Consider the following 14,874-nt stretch of genomic DNA (forward strand, 5'->3'; position numbering starts at 1 on the left):
GGAAGCCCCTGGTGAGGCAGGCTGTGCCCCTCAGCCCATGGAGGGTAACGGTGGGGCAGATCCCCACCTGCAGCCCCTGGGGACCCCACGCCGCAGCAGGGGGTGCCCGAAGGGGGCTGTGACCCCGTGGGCAGCCCGTGCTGGGGCAGGGTCCTGGCAGGGCCTGTGTCCCCGTGGGGAGAGGAGCCCGGGCTGGGGCAGGTTTGCTGGCCGGGCTGGTGACCCCGCGGGGGACCCAGGCTGGAGCCGTCTGTGCCTGAAGGGCTGCGCCCCGTGGGGGGGACCCCGGGCTGGAGCCGGGCAGAGTGTGAGGAGCCTCCCCCTGAGGGGGAAGGGGCGGCAGGGACAGGTGTGAGGGGCTGGGCGCAGCCCCCAGGCCCCGTCCCTGCTGCTGGCGGGGGGAGGTGAGGAAGCTGGGGGTGAAGTTGAGCCTGGGAAGAAGTGAGGGGTGAGGAGACGGTGGTTTTAAGATTTAGGTTTTATTTTCTCATTACCTCACTCTGATGTGATTGGTAATAAATTAAACTATTTTGCCCAAATCGAGCCTGTTTGCCCGAGACAGCAGCTGGTGGGTGATCTCCCTGTCCTTGTCTTGGTCCATGAACCTTTTGCTATGTTTCCTCTCCCCTGCCCAGCTGAGGAGGGGAGGGATGCAGCAGCTTTGGTGGGCACCTGGCGTCCAGCCAGGGTCAACACACCATAACAATGAAGTGTAAATGTTTGTGCCACTAATGCATATTCATCTAACTCATTTGTATTACCTTTTATACCAGAGGGGTAGGACATTTTGTAATAACTTGAAATAATAAAACTAACTTACCAATTTTTAGAGTTCTGGGGCATTCAGTGAAGATCGGAATTTAAAGAAGTAAAGTTTAAAAGAGTTTTCAGAGTAGAATTTGGAAAAGCATTTCCATTCCTGTTTTCCATTCTCAGTGTTACAAGGTAAATCACAATTTGATAACAATGTGAAATTATATAGATCTAAAGTACTAAATTTGAAGTAAAAGATATTTCTACACTACTATATGGAGACATATTCTAGCTACATAGATTACTCAGAATATATTTTCATAATGTTCAGTGTTAACAGAAATGTTGAAATTTCTAGGAAAAATATTTTGCACAATTTCTTTCTGTTACAGATGCAGGAGGAACAATTTAAAAGCAGTTCATTCCTGAGATTATTTTTTTTTTAATCAGCTCTACATTTCCCTCCAGGACACAAATGCATGTATAGATTTGTAATTGATTTTTTAACCTGAGGGTAGAAAAAATATTTCGGCTTTCGAGAGCAGTACAGAAAATAACAGAGTATTACAATTCACGGAGTTTGTATCAAATCACAAGATTAAATTTTAACATGTAGACACATCTATTTCTGACATGGCAGTTCTTATTATAAAAAGATGGACTTATCTTAGAAATTGATTTATACAACAGTATTTGATAGCATTCTGAGGGTAGTCCTTTTGTGACTCCAGATATTTTACAGATTATGGACATAAAATACTGTATTTCATTTGATCACAGTCTCAAGTTAACTCTTAGTCTTATATCAATGAATTCTAACCTGCAGCCTCGACAGCTTAAAATTCAAGAGGATTAGCCTAATTTTACATTTATGATATTCCTCTCATCTGCTTTGATTTATAGAAAAGAATCTTTATTAGAGGAACCTGAACCTACTGATTAATTCATGTCAGGTATTCACTCAGTTTGGTTCCTCCATTTCAGTGCCTGAAAATGTATTTTTTATAGTGCCCCCAGGTAATTAAAAACAAAATTCAACACTTTGTGGCTTAGAGACAGTCCTTGCTTAAATTGCGAGTAAAATGAGCTTAACTGTCTCATTCTCAGCAGAACAAAACCTCTGCCATAGGGTAATCCCCTTCTCTTGCAGAATCATTACAGGGTTTCTACCAAAAGTACCAGGCTAAGGTGACATTGTAGAGAAAAGGAGTCAGTAAAGCCATTTATCTGTTGCAGAGATGCAACCACACGTCATCTTCTTTTAGCCCCATGAGGAAGAGGTGGAGGTGGGGGGAGCGTGGGGCAGAGCACGCCTGCTCCCAGAACAGCCAGTGACACCCTGCACAGCCACCTGTACGCACTGTGGCAATGTCCACCCACTAGTCACTTGCTTTGTTGGGTTCATGCCCAGCTGGATATTCAGTGCATTGTTTCATCACAAAAAAAGCACAAGAAGTAGCTAAGGATATTCCTGTGCTAGTGCCTCCAATACGGAGAGGCTTCTTGATCACCTTGCCTCTGTGTGCTTACTTCCATGGGCAGACAGCCTTGTTAATAATAGATGTGGTCTGGTTCTGATCATCTGTAGTCATCGCTGTTCACAACCTAAATATGCTTTAGCCACCCGGAATGCACCTTTAGTGCATGCGCACTCTTAGTGCACTCTAAGGGAGCTTTCATATGACGTCTCATTCCTATTTGATCTTCCACATCCTCATCAGGGAGCCTTTGGCAGCAAAATTTCCCAGTGACTGTGTATATGCTGGGCATGCTCATCCAGGATCTGCAGGAGCAGCAGCAGAGGAGCCCTATGGCAGCTCCGTGTCATTAATGTGTGCATTAAGCACATGCATACCAACGACATTCAGGCACTTCTGGAGCTCTAAGTGGTTGACTTGCCATCATATCATTCCTTTAATATAGTCTACATATAAGTGTCATACAGTCCCATATTACTCCCCTGTGTGAACGAAAACAAATAAAGCCCAAATGCTGCAGCAGAGTTTTAAATCTCTTCTTTCACAGCAAATGCATTACACTCCAAGATACCCAGGTGCTGAGCAGAAAATAAGTGTTACTTCCCCTGAAGTTTGGCTCACATATTTTTCATGAGTTCAGTTACAGCTGAACACGTACCATCTCAGAACATGAGACTGCATCAGTCTTGTCAACAGAGAATCAAGAATATGAATCACATTGCCAGCAGACTGGAATTTGTATTAAATGTATCAATAAGGAGTGTGTTCACATCATGTCTGTGCTTGCCAGAAGGCTTGTATTCTCTATGATGAAGTACGATTTTTCCCATCAGTAAGTCAAAAGCTGGAGCCACTCAGCATTAAATCATTTGAGGCCAGACATCTACCAACACATTTAGAGACATGGGCAAACATTTCCAATATACTGTGATAGCTAGCAGATTATTTATTCCTAGTATCTCTTCAAACATGGTGATACAGGTAACTGAACTCAAGATTAAGCCAAGGAATACAACCGGCATCTTAAAGCAACAATTTTTGTTTAATATGTACACAAATAAACATATAAACATGAAACAATTTTTTAATGTTTTGTCCCAAAATTCATCTTCAGGTAGCTTCATGGAATTCACAGAACAAGAATCTTGGAATCAAAGAACTTATCTACATCTTTATAGCTAAATAAAATAGCAAGATCAGAGAGAAAAGTTGCATTTGTTATTAAGATGTGTTTTGGATTATTTTAGCTTCAGAACTGATCTACATATGTCACACTGTGCCAAGGTAATGTTTTGTTTTAAAATTTATTGTAGGTTATATGATGATGATGATGACAGAAATATTGAGCCTTTCTTATATCTGGTTTTAATATCTGTTACTGCATCAATTCTCTTGAAAAATGGTTACTGGGGTGTAAGTTGATGTTTGTCTCTAGCTGTGCCCAACTCCCCAGACAAAATTTTCGAGACCTTCAAGGTTAGATGCTTTTGTTTGGCATTTTTTCAGAATTCTTTCCTAGATGGTGTTGAAATGTTTCCTTATGAGGTCCTACTGATTCCGCTGTTGTTAACTCAGAATTCAGGAGACTTGTTGGTAAAATTTAGGTAATGTACAATTTTAACAATTTGGGGGAAGTATACTGAAATGGATGCATGAAAGAAATCCACACTCCTGAAGATCTTTCAGAGTGTCAGTCATGATGTAAAAAAGCATCTGATGAATACAATAGCACTTGAATAAGTTTGCACAGCATCTATAGGGCAACATTTGGATGGAAATTCAAAAAGCCTTTGGTTAGAGTTTCATTGCCTCCAAAGTTCATTATGGAGCTGGATGATAGCATAGATTAAATTAGTCGCTATGACTTAATGGTGGAAAGCACATGCTTTGGTCTGCTGTGTTGGTAAGAAAAGAAAGCAAGAGGGAGTAGTTATGGCCTGCTTAGTTTCACTCAAAGCCTATGCTTTCTTTTGTGCCTGAAAAAGTAAAGCACAAAGTAATGGAAATTTTACCAAGGGCTTGTAAAGATGCCCAGAATTTGCTTTGTTAATGAGATGGCCCTCCAAAGGTCCTCAAGTGGCAACAACAGGAGCACCACATAAGCCCAAGAAAAAGACACAGCTTCTATCGTTTTATTTCAGAGAGGCAAAGTAAAGACAACGTGGGATACCTCTGCAAGATATTAGGGCCGGTAGCATTTGGAAACTGTATGGCAGATCATGAGGCTCTACCTGGGACCGTGAGAGCATAGACGGACCTGGTGCTGGCACACATAGGACTGAGGAAGTGGGTTTGGGGATAGTTGGAGTTTTGATGTGGTAGCACAAATTACATCAAGCTTTCTTGCTGATTTTCTAAGAGTGTGATTTCCTTTCAGTTCAAATATATATGGATCAGCTAATACAGTAGTAAATAGTTTCTTTGTGACTGCTTTACTTTAAGTAATACGATTCCTATTCCTTTGCAATCCTGTTTTGCTGCATGTATGAATCATCTGTTTCACAATTATGGAAGTTTCCTGTAGATAACCAGGGTATTGAGGATCAAATCCCTACCTTATGAAGACAGAAAATGGCTTGCACTATTTTTTTGTTTTGTTTTGTTTTTTCCCCCCTCTAAGGAATCCAACGCAAACTGGATTTGACTGAAAGAACCGAGTAGCTGGCTAATCTTGCTTTGCCTTTGTCTGCTCATGATACTTTTCAGCCAAGAATAGCTAACATTCACAATCTCTTGATACTTTTATCCTGGCCAAGTGTTTGGGAACTAGACAATACAGCCATGTCTGCATGCCATGTCTGCTTCACACAATAAAATCTGCCAGTTCCAACTTGGGTCTGTTGGAATCACATCTGTTGTGATGTTAGACTGTTACACACAGTCTTCCCTGAACAACACAGAGACAGGAGCAGTTTATTTGACCCAATGACCAGTTACCACTGTCAGAACTAAGTGATCAAATTGAAATTGGCAGGACATCAGTTTGGCACCATCCTTAAAATTTGTCAGCATCATTTCATTGCAAGAATAAAGAGAATATTACCCAACACCTCTGGCTTCAGTGTTCACCATTTACAAGTATCGGAACTAGGACTGGCTATGAAAATACAGCAGCAGTTCTGTAAAATAACAGAATTATCAAAATATACTGTAAAGAATGCAAAACATGTTGGGATTTTCCTTTCATTCTGCTAGGGTTTGGGTTTTGGTTTTCTTTTCTTCTGTAATAAATCTATAAAGAACTAATAGTTACATTACATTGATTCTTCTTTTCTGTACTGCAAAACACAAACCAAGAATTTTTAAGAAAGAACCTAATTCCTTTTACTGAACTGTGCCTTTCCAAAGTGGTAAAAAGCCTGAAGAGCAAAAAAAAGGCCCACTAGATAACAAAAAACTATATTGCGGTGCCAGCAGCAACAACACAACCATTCACTTCAAGAGTGTGAAGTTGTATGCTATGTATTTTTCTGCTCAGAAATTATTTGTATGTGTAAACAGAATCTAGGCATTGATGAGGAAGGCTTTCATCTGATAACTGGATTTTCTCATTTGCAGGTGTTTCCAGAGTGCCTCCAGGGACTTGCACGTTCGAGTTCCTGACTCTCCCATATGGATTAAACACCCTGGCCAGACTACAGGGATGTCTCAGTCATTCCTCTTAATGAGGCACTGTAATGCCTATTGGAAATCTAAGTGACAGTGAATTGGAAAAGATATTGTCCAGCTGAAGAATCAAAATACAGTGAAAAACAAGGGCACGAGGTGCTCAAACTACAACTCCCAAGAAAGCTGATGATGAAATCTACAAAGAGAAAAATCTCATTGTATTTTTAAATGTCTTTTTCTTTAAGGAATAAGAAAAGACCTGTAAAGGACACTTTATTAGAAAAAAGAAAGAAAAAAAAAAAAGAAAGAGTTATCAAAATGAATTTCCATCATTTGAAAATTAGTTTTGACAGAAAATTGTGGACTGGAACCAAACTCCCCATTGAGTGTGTTTGTCGGGTCAGTGCTGCCCATGGGGCAGGGACAGGCCATGCAGGATAATGACTTACATCTGGAAAATGCAGCCTGGTTCACTTCGCTAGGAAAAAAGCAGGAATACCCATGTTCACATACTTCCTGACAGACTGAAACTAAAAGCATCCATAGCCTGTAGTTTAACACTGCAGTGCAGTAACCTTTATTTTTCTTAACAGTGGGACTGATGTCAGGGGAAAGAAAATGAAAAAAGCAGAAAGCAAGCACTTGAGAAGTAAAAATATCATTGTTTTGAACATTACAGACAGTGGGCATTCACTACTGAACTTAAGATCTGGCATTTCATTCATTACATGATCAAAATATCTGAAATATGGACAGTAATACCGCTCTCAGACTTTTATAGAAAACATTGAGCTATTGTTATTTAAGAAATTGAGCTCTACCAAATTATTTATAAAGCCAATAACAAATACATGAGCCATGCAGAAATGTAAGTAGCAGAAGTTATACCTTTTAAATATCAGAGGTCGGATCAGGTGGTGTAAAATAGCACAGCTCCACCGCAGTCTCCGAGCAGTGCTGTGACTTACATCAGTTCTGGATCTGGATGAATATTTGCACACAATTTAAATGCCTGTTTTCCTTGCAAATTATAACTTTTGAGGCTTTCAGTGTGTTTTGCTGCAAATCCAGTAGTACAATGACACAGGTGATTCCTCAAAGCATTTCTATTTACATTTCCTTTGAACATTGCATATTCTACTACGTAACTAACTGCAAAGGAAGTGGAAAAAGTAAATGCCCATCACTAACCACTGGATTAAGTCATAAAGGAGAAGCTGAGAGCTAATTTGACTTAAAGTCTTAGAAAATCAATGGCTGAATATAACAAATATCCTATCAATAGTATGGATTGTATCTTGGATGTTCATACCCCAGACAAGGACGCTGACAGTTACAGAATTGCTCTAACAGGGAACATGTTGTGTGGTAGAATTAACAACTATTAATTAAAGAGAAGGGGACAAAAAAACAGCAAGAAAAAATTATCAATTGCAATTATAATATGAAATTACATAAAGACTCTTTCCATTCCTATCTGGCTCTGGTACTGTCTTCATCCACCTTCTTCCTCTTCCTACTTGCTGGAGACCTGTTCTTCTTGCCAGCTGGACTGGGACACTAGCTTTCCCCATCATAAGAACAGCAATATTTGGTTCATACCTCTATCTGGTCTAAATATGCAGGGAATAGAAACCATAGAATAATCAGTCATTATCAGCAGACATTAACCTGAAGTGTAACTATTCATTGTGCAGCAGCACTTCTCACAATCCAATCAGTATTTAGTTTAAATCGATATTTCTTTGAGTACAATTTAAAGACTGTCAACCCCCACCCGCCGCTTTTATAGCTTTTCCACTGAAATTTGAGATTGCTAGCACTCATAAAAATGAAATGTGAAGAGCACTGATGAAACATAGTATAATGTAGGCAGATGACGTGCAAGTATCATGGAGAATCTCTGTGAATGCAGCTCTATTCTCACCTGAAAAAGCCTTGCTGATATTCCTTCCATACTCCTCTGATTAGATTGCAGACACTGAAAGGGGAATAAATAGGTACCTGCATAAAACACCCACAAACTAACAAGCAAATGGCATTTTGAGATAAAGATATGCAGATTTATTTTTACCACGAAGAGGAAATAATGGAATTTGAGCCTGAAGGGGTTCTACGCACACTCTGTCAATAAATTGCACACCAAAACAAATAGGTCTGAATACCAAATGAAAATGTATGTTCCTAGCAACCATTTTTATTTAAAGTATGTGGACATTTGTGTATCTATGTGGGGTTTCAGGTAACTGCTTGCACATCACGGAATGCATGGAAGATCAAATCCCATGGTGTGAAGCCACAAACCTGGACCTGCTACTATGCTGCCGACACCTGTGATCCACAATGGCATCTGAAACCAAAGTAGGTGTGCGGTGTCTCAAACACACTGAATTATTTTTTTTTTAATTGTATTAAGCTGCTTGGCATTTTACAAATGTATATAAGGAGTTAATTTAAAATAGGTGTTAATAATAGCTGGCAAAGTGTTTTTCTGACCTTCTTCTGCCTTCTCAAGATTTGCCAGACTGTCCCCCAGTTACATCAGAATGACAAACAATTCATGGTTCAATTTAAAAACATATTCAAGTCTAATCATGCCAGACTTCTTTCCAATTATGTTTCAATTTGTTGGACCAGTTAGTTGTAAAATTTTACTGGTTAGAAATCCAGAATCACAAAAGAGAAAGTATTTTAGGACACAAAATATTTCTGATACTTTCATGTATCTTTGCCAGTCTTTACAAGAATTCATTCTGATAACACAGAGGTGATGGAAGCACTGAGTCAGGCTTGCACAACACAGAAACTTTCTGTATATGCTACAGAACTGCACAGAAATATATTTATACAACAAAAGATAATTTTCCAGCCTCCTTATCCATAAAATGAGGGACGGTGGTAAAATATCAGTATGTCTTGTGAACATAGCAAATGTAACAAAACAACAAAAAACATCCAATATTTATGCAGAAGTACTGTTTTCCTCAGGGTCTCTGTCTATGAGTTGAATGCTCCCTGTGATCATTGATTCCTCTTGAGCCGAGGTATTCTCCAGCTGCTTATTTTTGCAATACGGAATGTGGCCGCAAAAATACATGTAAATCCACGGGTTGGTGCAACTATTTAAATTGCCGAGGAGCATGATAATGGTGAATGCCGAACCTAAAATTAAATAGTTAAAGCAATAACAGTAAATAAAACACTCATATAACTAAGTAACATTTTCACAGTCTGCTGCTTTCTGGTGTGCCTGTTCATATATTAAAGTTAATTAAATAGTAGGAAATTCCCATTTATTCAATGCAGTTTGTACTGTTGAAGGTATGAAGCACACTGTATTGTATGCATTTCAGAGTTAAATGGTTCCATATAGCTCTTTTTTGATGTAGCTCTATTACATTTGAAAGCAATTACTAACCTGCTATACAGATACAGATAAATACAGATAGATAGATAGATAGATATAAATGTATGTAGATTAAGACTCAAATTCACACTGGCAGGAAGAATTCTTAAAGATCAGAAGATTTTTTTTTCATCAGACAGAGCTATTATCATATTTTCCCCTTTGGTTTATATCTTTGAGTTCAGAAGTTTGACAAGATTAATCTTGTTTACAACATGGCATTCTTTGATACCTCTCTCAGGCATGCTTTTTTGCTTTATAAATGGCTGTTTCACAACTTCTAATTGTTTCATAGTGTATTACAGACATTTCATCAATATGATTTCGATATTCAAAAAAAATGAGATGTCTTATAATATCACTGTCCTACCCAGTAAATAAGAAATATTTATTGTATTACTTTCAACAGTTAATTACTCCTTTTCACCTTAAGAACCAAAAATACTGCTGCTATAATATCTAAAACTTCTAAAAGTCTGAACCCTTGCTGGAGCAGGTGATACTTTTCACTGTTGGTAGTTAATCTTTAAATCATTAACCACTCAAAACACACACATGAAATACACACTTGTATGTGTGTGTTGATCACACAACACATCAAGTTCTGGGTACCTAATTAAATACAGTAGATAATAAATCCAGGAATTCCTTTTTTAATCATGCTCAAATGATCACATGTAACTTTTACAAATATAAAGCAATACAGCAATATGCTAGCCTTATATGAAGTTATGAATGAGGATGGAGAGTATCTTACCTTCAGTCATGACACTGGGGAACCACACAGACCACAGCTGTGCAATGAAGAAAGGTGACCAACAGAGAACATACGCAACAACTGTCACCACTGTCATTTTTACAGTCTTGATCATAGCCTTTGAAATACAGTTCACACTGCTTGCTCGGGATGGCAGGACTTGCTTCTGATTTGTTACTTCATATTCATTCTGGTTTTTCACATATATATTTCTTTTGATTATTTTGCAAATCTTAACCTGGCACATGATAAGGATGGCTGAGGGAATGAAGAATATAACTACAAAAATCCAAGTCACGTATGCCCTTGGGCCCCATGGCTGAATAAATTCACCCCAACATTCAAAGACACCTGGAGATATTTCAGTCTTAGAAAAGATAAATACCTGTGGTAGGCTAAAAATCAGTGATATAGACCAGCTGGTGCAAATGGGGATGTTCCAGAGAGCTCTCTTCTTCTGGAAAGTGACCATAGGGTAGCAAACCGCTTGATATCTGTCCACTGTCATGACCACTATCATATACGTGGAGGCAAACATGCCCAGCAATTGTAGATACTTGATAATTCTGCACAAGAAATCTGGCCCTATGAAAACATCTGTAATATCCCATAAAAGCTGAGGCAGCACTTGAAAAAAGGCTACCACTAAGTCAGCAATGCTGAGGTGAAGCATGAACACATACATCCTAGAAAGCTTCTTTCTTCTTCGCCACAGCACCAGTATGAGAATAAAATTGCCCACAGACGCTGTCAGAAATATGGCCCCCAGCACAGCAATCTCTACTTGAGCTAATCGCTCATCTCTCTCTGGTCTTCCAACAGGATCTGACTGATTTGTCAAAGTCAGGAATCTGTGAGGAGAAGAACTCTCGGTCTGATGTGTGTTATCCTGCATAGGAAATGAAAAATTCTTCATAATGCACAGAAGCTACTTACAGTAACTGCTACTTGTAACTCAGGTTGACAGCTGTGAAGTACTGGCTGGCAAACAAACCAGCCTCAGGTTTCAATCTACCAGAAAATCTCCTCCTGCTTGTGCGAACTAAAGCAGTGGGACCTGGATCCTGATAAAATTCTGTCTCTTGCTGGCATGCAGAAAGGCTTTATATAGGCTCCCAGCAGACAGAGCCTTACGTAACTGCAGAGCCCTCGGGTAGGCTGCAGGGACTGCAGCCAACGGCAGACCGAGCCACGCAACTGGGGGAAACACATAAATAAAAGGCAAACTTCAGAGGCTCAGCGTAATTCAATTACTCACTTCTGTCTTGTAAATAGCTGTGGCCAAAATCATACTTACAATGATCGCACTCAGGAGAGTTCTTGCAAATTTTATTTTTTTTTTTTACGCAGACCAGAAGTACACGCTTCGGCTGAAGAGGGAGGAATTTTTATACGTAGACGGAAAGTTGGGCCCCTGAGCCCAGGGCGCATCATAACTGCAATTCTCTAGGCTCCTGGGGCACAACCACATCCTAAATGCAGCAGAGACAAAGAAATGCATTTTTCCATAGCCTTTTTATTTTTTTTCCCTTTTTTGGAGTCACCTGATTCTAAAAAAAAATAAATTTGAACTGCCATCAAAATAATCATTTTTGTTTCAAGACAGGGTCAAGATTAAGAGGTATTTTCTCAGAAAAATTAAAAATAACACATGTGAAATTAATTACTTTTAATGGGACTGCAAGTCTACTGAGAATTTAATAGAAAAGTAAGTGAAAATTCAGTGAGAAATCCAACTAAGGAAAAGGTCTCTACATGAAACAATTTGCAAGGGTCTCTACTCTACTATAGTGCTAAAGGCTGGGAGGTCATTTTTCAGTACTTAATCCTTTTTGGTTTTGTGGAGTAAGTTGTACCATGATGACAAGTATTTCATTATTCTTACCTTCCAGTATGACTTTCGCATATTGTTAGTGGCAGATAAGAACAGCAATTTTGATTTAATTTCATTTGTTCTCTCTCAGTCTGCCCTCTTAATCACCAAAGAGAGATTTAATAAAATTAATTAATTTTATATGAAAGACAACACATATTTGTATGCAATCTTGTTTGAAGCTAGAGCACTCATATCCTTTTGGTTACAGTTAGAACACTGGTAATTCGAAGTCTTTCTGAAGATGAAACCGATAAGGTTAAATTATGTCCACGCTGCACGTATAGTACATAAAACTGCATGTACACTGACTAATCACTGTGATCATGAATATGTTATAATACCCGCTCAAGAATCTCACAAACAGACTACCATCTCTTTGGCGGTAAATGTTTTCAAGTATCAACAGACAGGGGAAGGGTGAAATTCATAAACAAGATGCTGAGGTAGACTACAACAGCGTATAAAAACAGCATGATCTCTTTCCTCTCCCTCTTTCCCACCATGGGACTGATGTTAATACTTCAAGCAAGGGTAAGACTATGAGAACAGACAACAGACAAGCTGAACAATCTCAGGAAGCTTTGCCACCACCAGCAGACATAGGTACCCATAATCCAGATCTGGCTCAACGCTGCTGCAGCTGCCTGAGCCTACAATGGCTTTTCTCTAAGAACATGTTGCAAAGAGTATGAATCACAACAACTTAATGTAATTACACCTGATAATTTTTTTTCCTAAATGGAAGCCTGTTTGCAGGAAACTTGCATTCCTGAGGTCGTTTCCTTTTAGTTTACCCCGAACCCCCATTTGGAATCTATCTCAATTAGTGGGAAACAGCATGGCAAGGCCATAAGGGAACAAACAGGTTTGCTTGCACGCTCACCCTCCCTCCCTCCACCCAGCAACTTGTAGAAGAGTAACTGAATTGGCCACAAAGCATGAATCCCTGGCAATTCTGCTGATGGCAAACACTGTGCTGTAGAGCAGGCTGGCTCATCTCCAGTTCTGCCTTCAGATGGAGACAAAATTTCAGGTGTGTGCTCCAAAATCATTTATCTTGACTATCCTCACTCCATGAGTGAACAAAAAGCTAGGTGGGATCTTTATTCTTCTAGCAGGATACAGAGTAAACATGTACATCTAGGCAGAGCTGGGACTAAGTGAGTTGAAAGAGGAACATATTAAACAGAAAACTGAGCCCAGGGTCAGGCAAGGAAGATAAAAGTAAATTTATATTTCATGATCTGAAAGATTATATATGAATTATATGTAAAAGGATCAAAATACACAACACAAGTCACTTCTGGGGTACTGTTGGAAGACTAACCAGAATTTAGTACCAGAAGCATACGTTTGTAAAATTTTCGCAAGGCATGATGTATGGGTAGACATATTATTTCAGGCAAAGGTGTTTTATCACCTACACCTAGAACAGTTCAACAAGATCCCTGGGAACATGCAACTCTTCCTAGGCCTACACACGTACCCACAACAGTGTCTGAGCAGCAGACACGCTATAATAGGTGTCACGCTCAGCGAGTGGACACAGGTTAAAGGGAAGCACACTGTGTAATGACTGGCCTTTGCCATGTTTATAAAAAGGGAGGTGGGCCTCCTTGCAGAAGTTGTCCTAGTGATGTAAGATTCTACTCCATCTTGCATATAATCAGTTCAATATATGTTAATGGTTTCATACCTTTGAATTGCACCCTTTCCATCTTTTTCATCCACATTAGCAGACATTCAGGACAATGTTATATTGAAACTGAATCCACTCTGGGAATGTAACTCACTCAGAAAAGAAAAACAGGGTTACAGATGAAAATATTTAAAGAGTCTTAGCTGTTCTTTTACTCCAGTCATGTCCTTTTCCTGTTCCCCAGCTTTGCTTCATTCCAAACCATATCTGTCCAAGTTAAATCCTTTTCCTAAATTATTTACTTTCAATAGTGTGCGAAGGCACATTCTAATTAACTTCTGCTTAATTTCTCAGTGTGGGTTCTCATCTAAAGCTTGTTGGTTAGCTAATAGGGAGGGATTCAGCTCACAGATTAACACTTACATTTAGATGTCTGCTTAGAGTTACAGAATCACACAGCTGCTCAAGGCAGGGACAACACTGAATCCAGACCAGTTGACTTAGGGTTTGTCCAGTCAGGTTTTGAAAACCTCCAAGAGCTTAGGCCCCAAAACCTCCCTGGGTAACCGGTTGCAAACTCTTACTTATTTTCACTGTGAAAAAGCTTTCCTTACGTGCCAACACACCCTCCCCTAATTCTGACCACCTTCTCTCATTCTTCTGCCATGACCACTAGTGCAAAAGCCTGGCTTGGACCTCATGCCAGCCTTCCTGTAGGTACCAGGGGCACTGCTAGGCACCCTGAAGCCATTGCTCCTCTAGGCTGAGCAAGCTGTATTATTGGAAGCACTGCAGAAAATGTGGTATTCGAGAAGTTGGTGATCTTGAACAGGACGTGTCTGCTGTACTGAGCCTTGTACTTAAAGCCTGTTCTGGCACTGGTGGATATTATGACAGAGATGACGTCTCAGCTTCTCAGGAGAGGATATGTGATTTTTTGCTACACAAAATAAAAGGCCACTGTGGGAGGAAGGAGGAACCCCTCTACAGATGGCATCTGTGCAGTGTGCTGGAGGAATAGCCATCTGATGTCTGTCTGATGCTGCACAAAAGCAGGGTTCCCACCATGGGAAGGGACCTAATATCTCCTCATTGCCTATAATTTTGGTTTTACCCTATGTTACGAAAACCACTATTTTACCACACCCTTTATTGCTGCACCGCCCTGGTGCAGAGCACAAGCCCAGCTCACTCAGCCTCCCCCTCCAGGTTACACCTTTCAGCCTTTGGGTCATCTTCACAGGCTGTGCTGGGCTTGCTCAAGCTCATCAACACCTTTCCTGTGCAGGGGCTCCACAACCAGAGGCAGCATTCCAGATGTGGTATAACAAGTGCTGAGTAGAGGGGGATAACCAT

At 39.9% G+C, this 14,874-nt stretch overlaps 1 protein-coding gene across 2 annotated transcripts; it reads right to left on the reverse strand.

The window, feature by feature from the left end:
* Window positions 1–3,335: 3,335 nt before the first annotated feature.
* On the reverse strand, window positions 3,336–12,710 carry LOC102058742 (arg8-vasotocin receptor-like). Of its 2 annotated transcripts, XR_003562130.2 has the most exons (3): window positions 10,004–12,710; window positions 7,768–9,002; window positions 3,336–7,453 (listed from the first exon to the last, which is right to left on the reverse strand). XR_003562130.2 is itself a non-coding variant. In XM_005444030.3 (2 exons), the coding sequence occupies exons 1-2, from the start codon at window positions 10,917–10,919 to the stop codon at window positions 8,803–8,805; spliced, it is 1,116 nt and encodes a 371-aa protein (XP_005444087.1). In that variant the 5' UTR covers window positions 10,920–12,710; the 3' UTR covers window positions 3,336–8,802. The 2 variants fall into 2 exon arrangements, 1 of the variants encoding a protein (XP_005444087.1); XM_005444030.3 differs by having other exon boundaries at window positions 3,336–9,002.
* Between the last annotated feature and the right edge of the window lie 2,164 nt (window positions 12,711–14,874).

This window comes from Falco cherrug, chromosome 5, assembly GCF_023634085.1.
Source record: "Falco cherrug isolate bFalChe1 chromosome 5, bFalChe1.pri, whole genome shotgun sequence".
Taxonomy (NCBI): Eukaryota; Metazoa; Chordata; class Aves; order Falconiformes; family Falconidae; genus Falco; species Falco cherrug.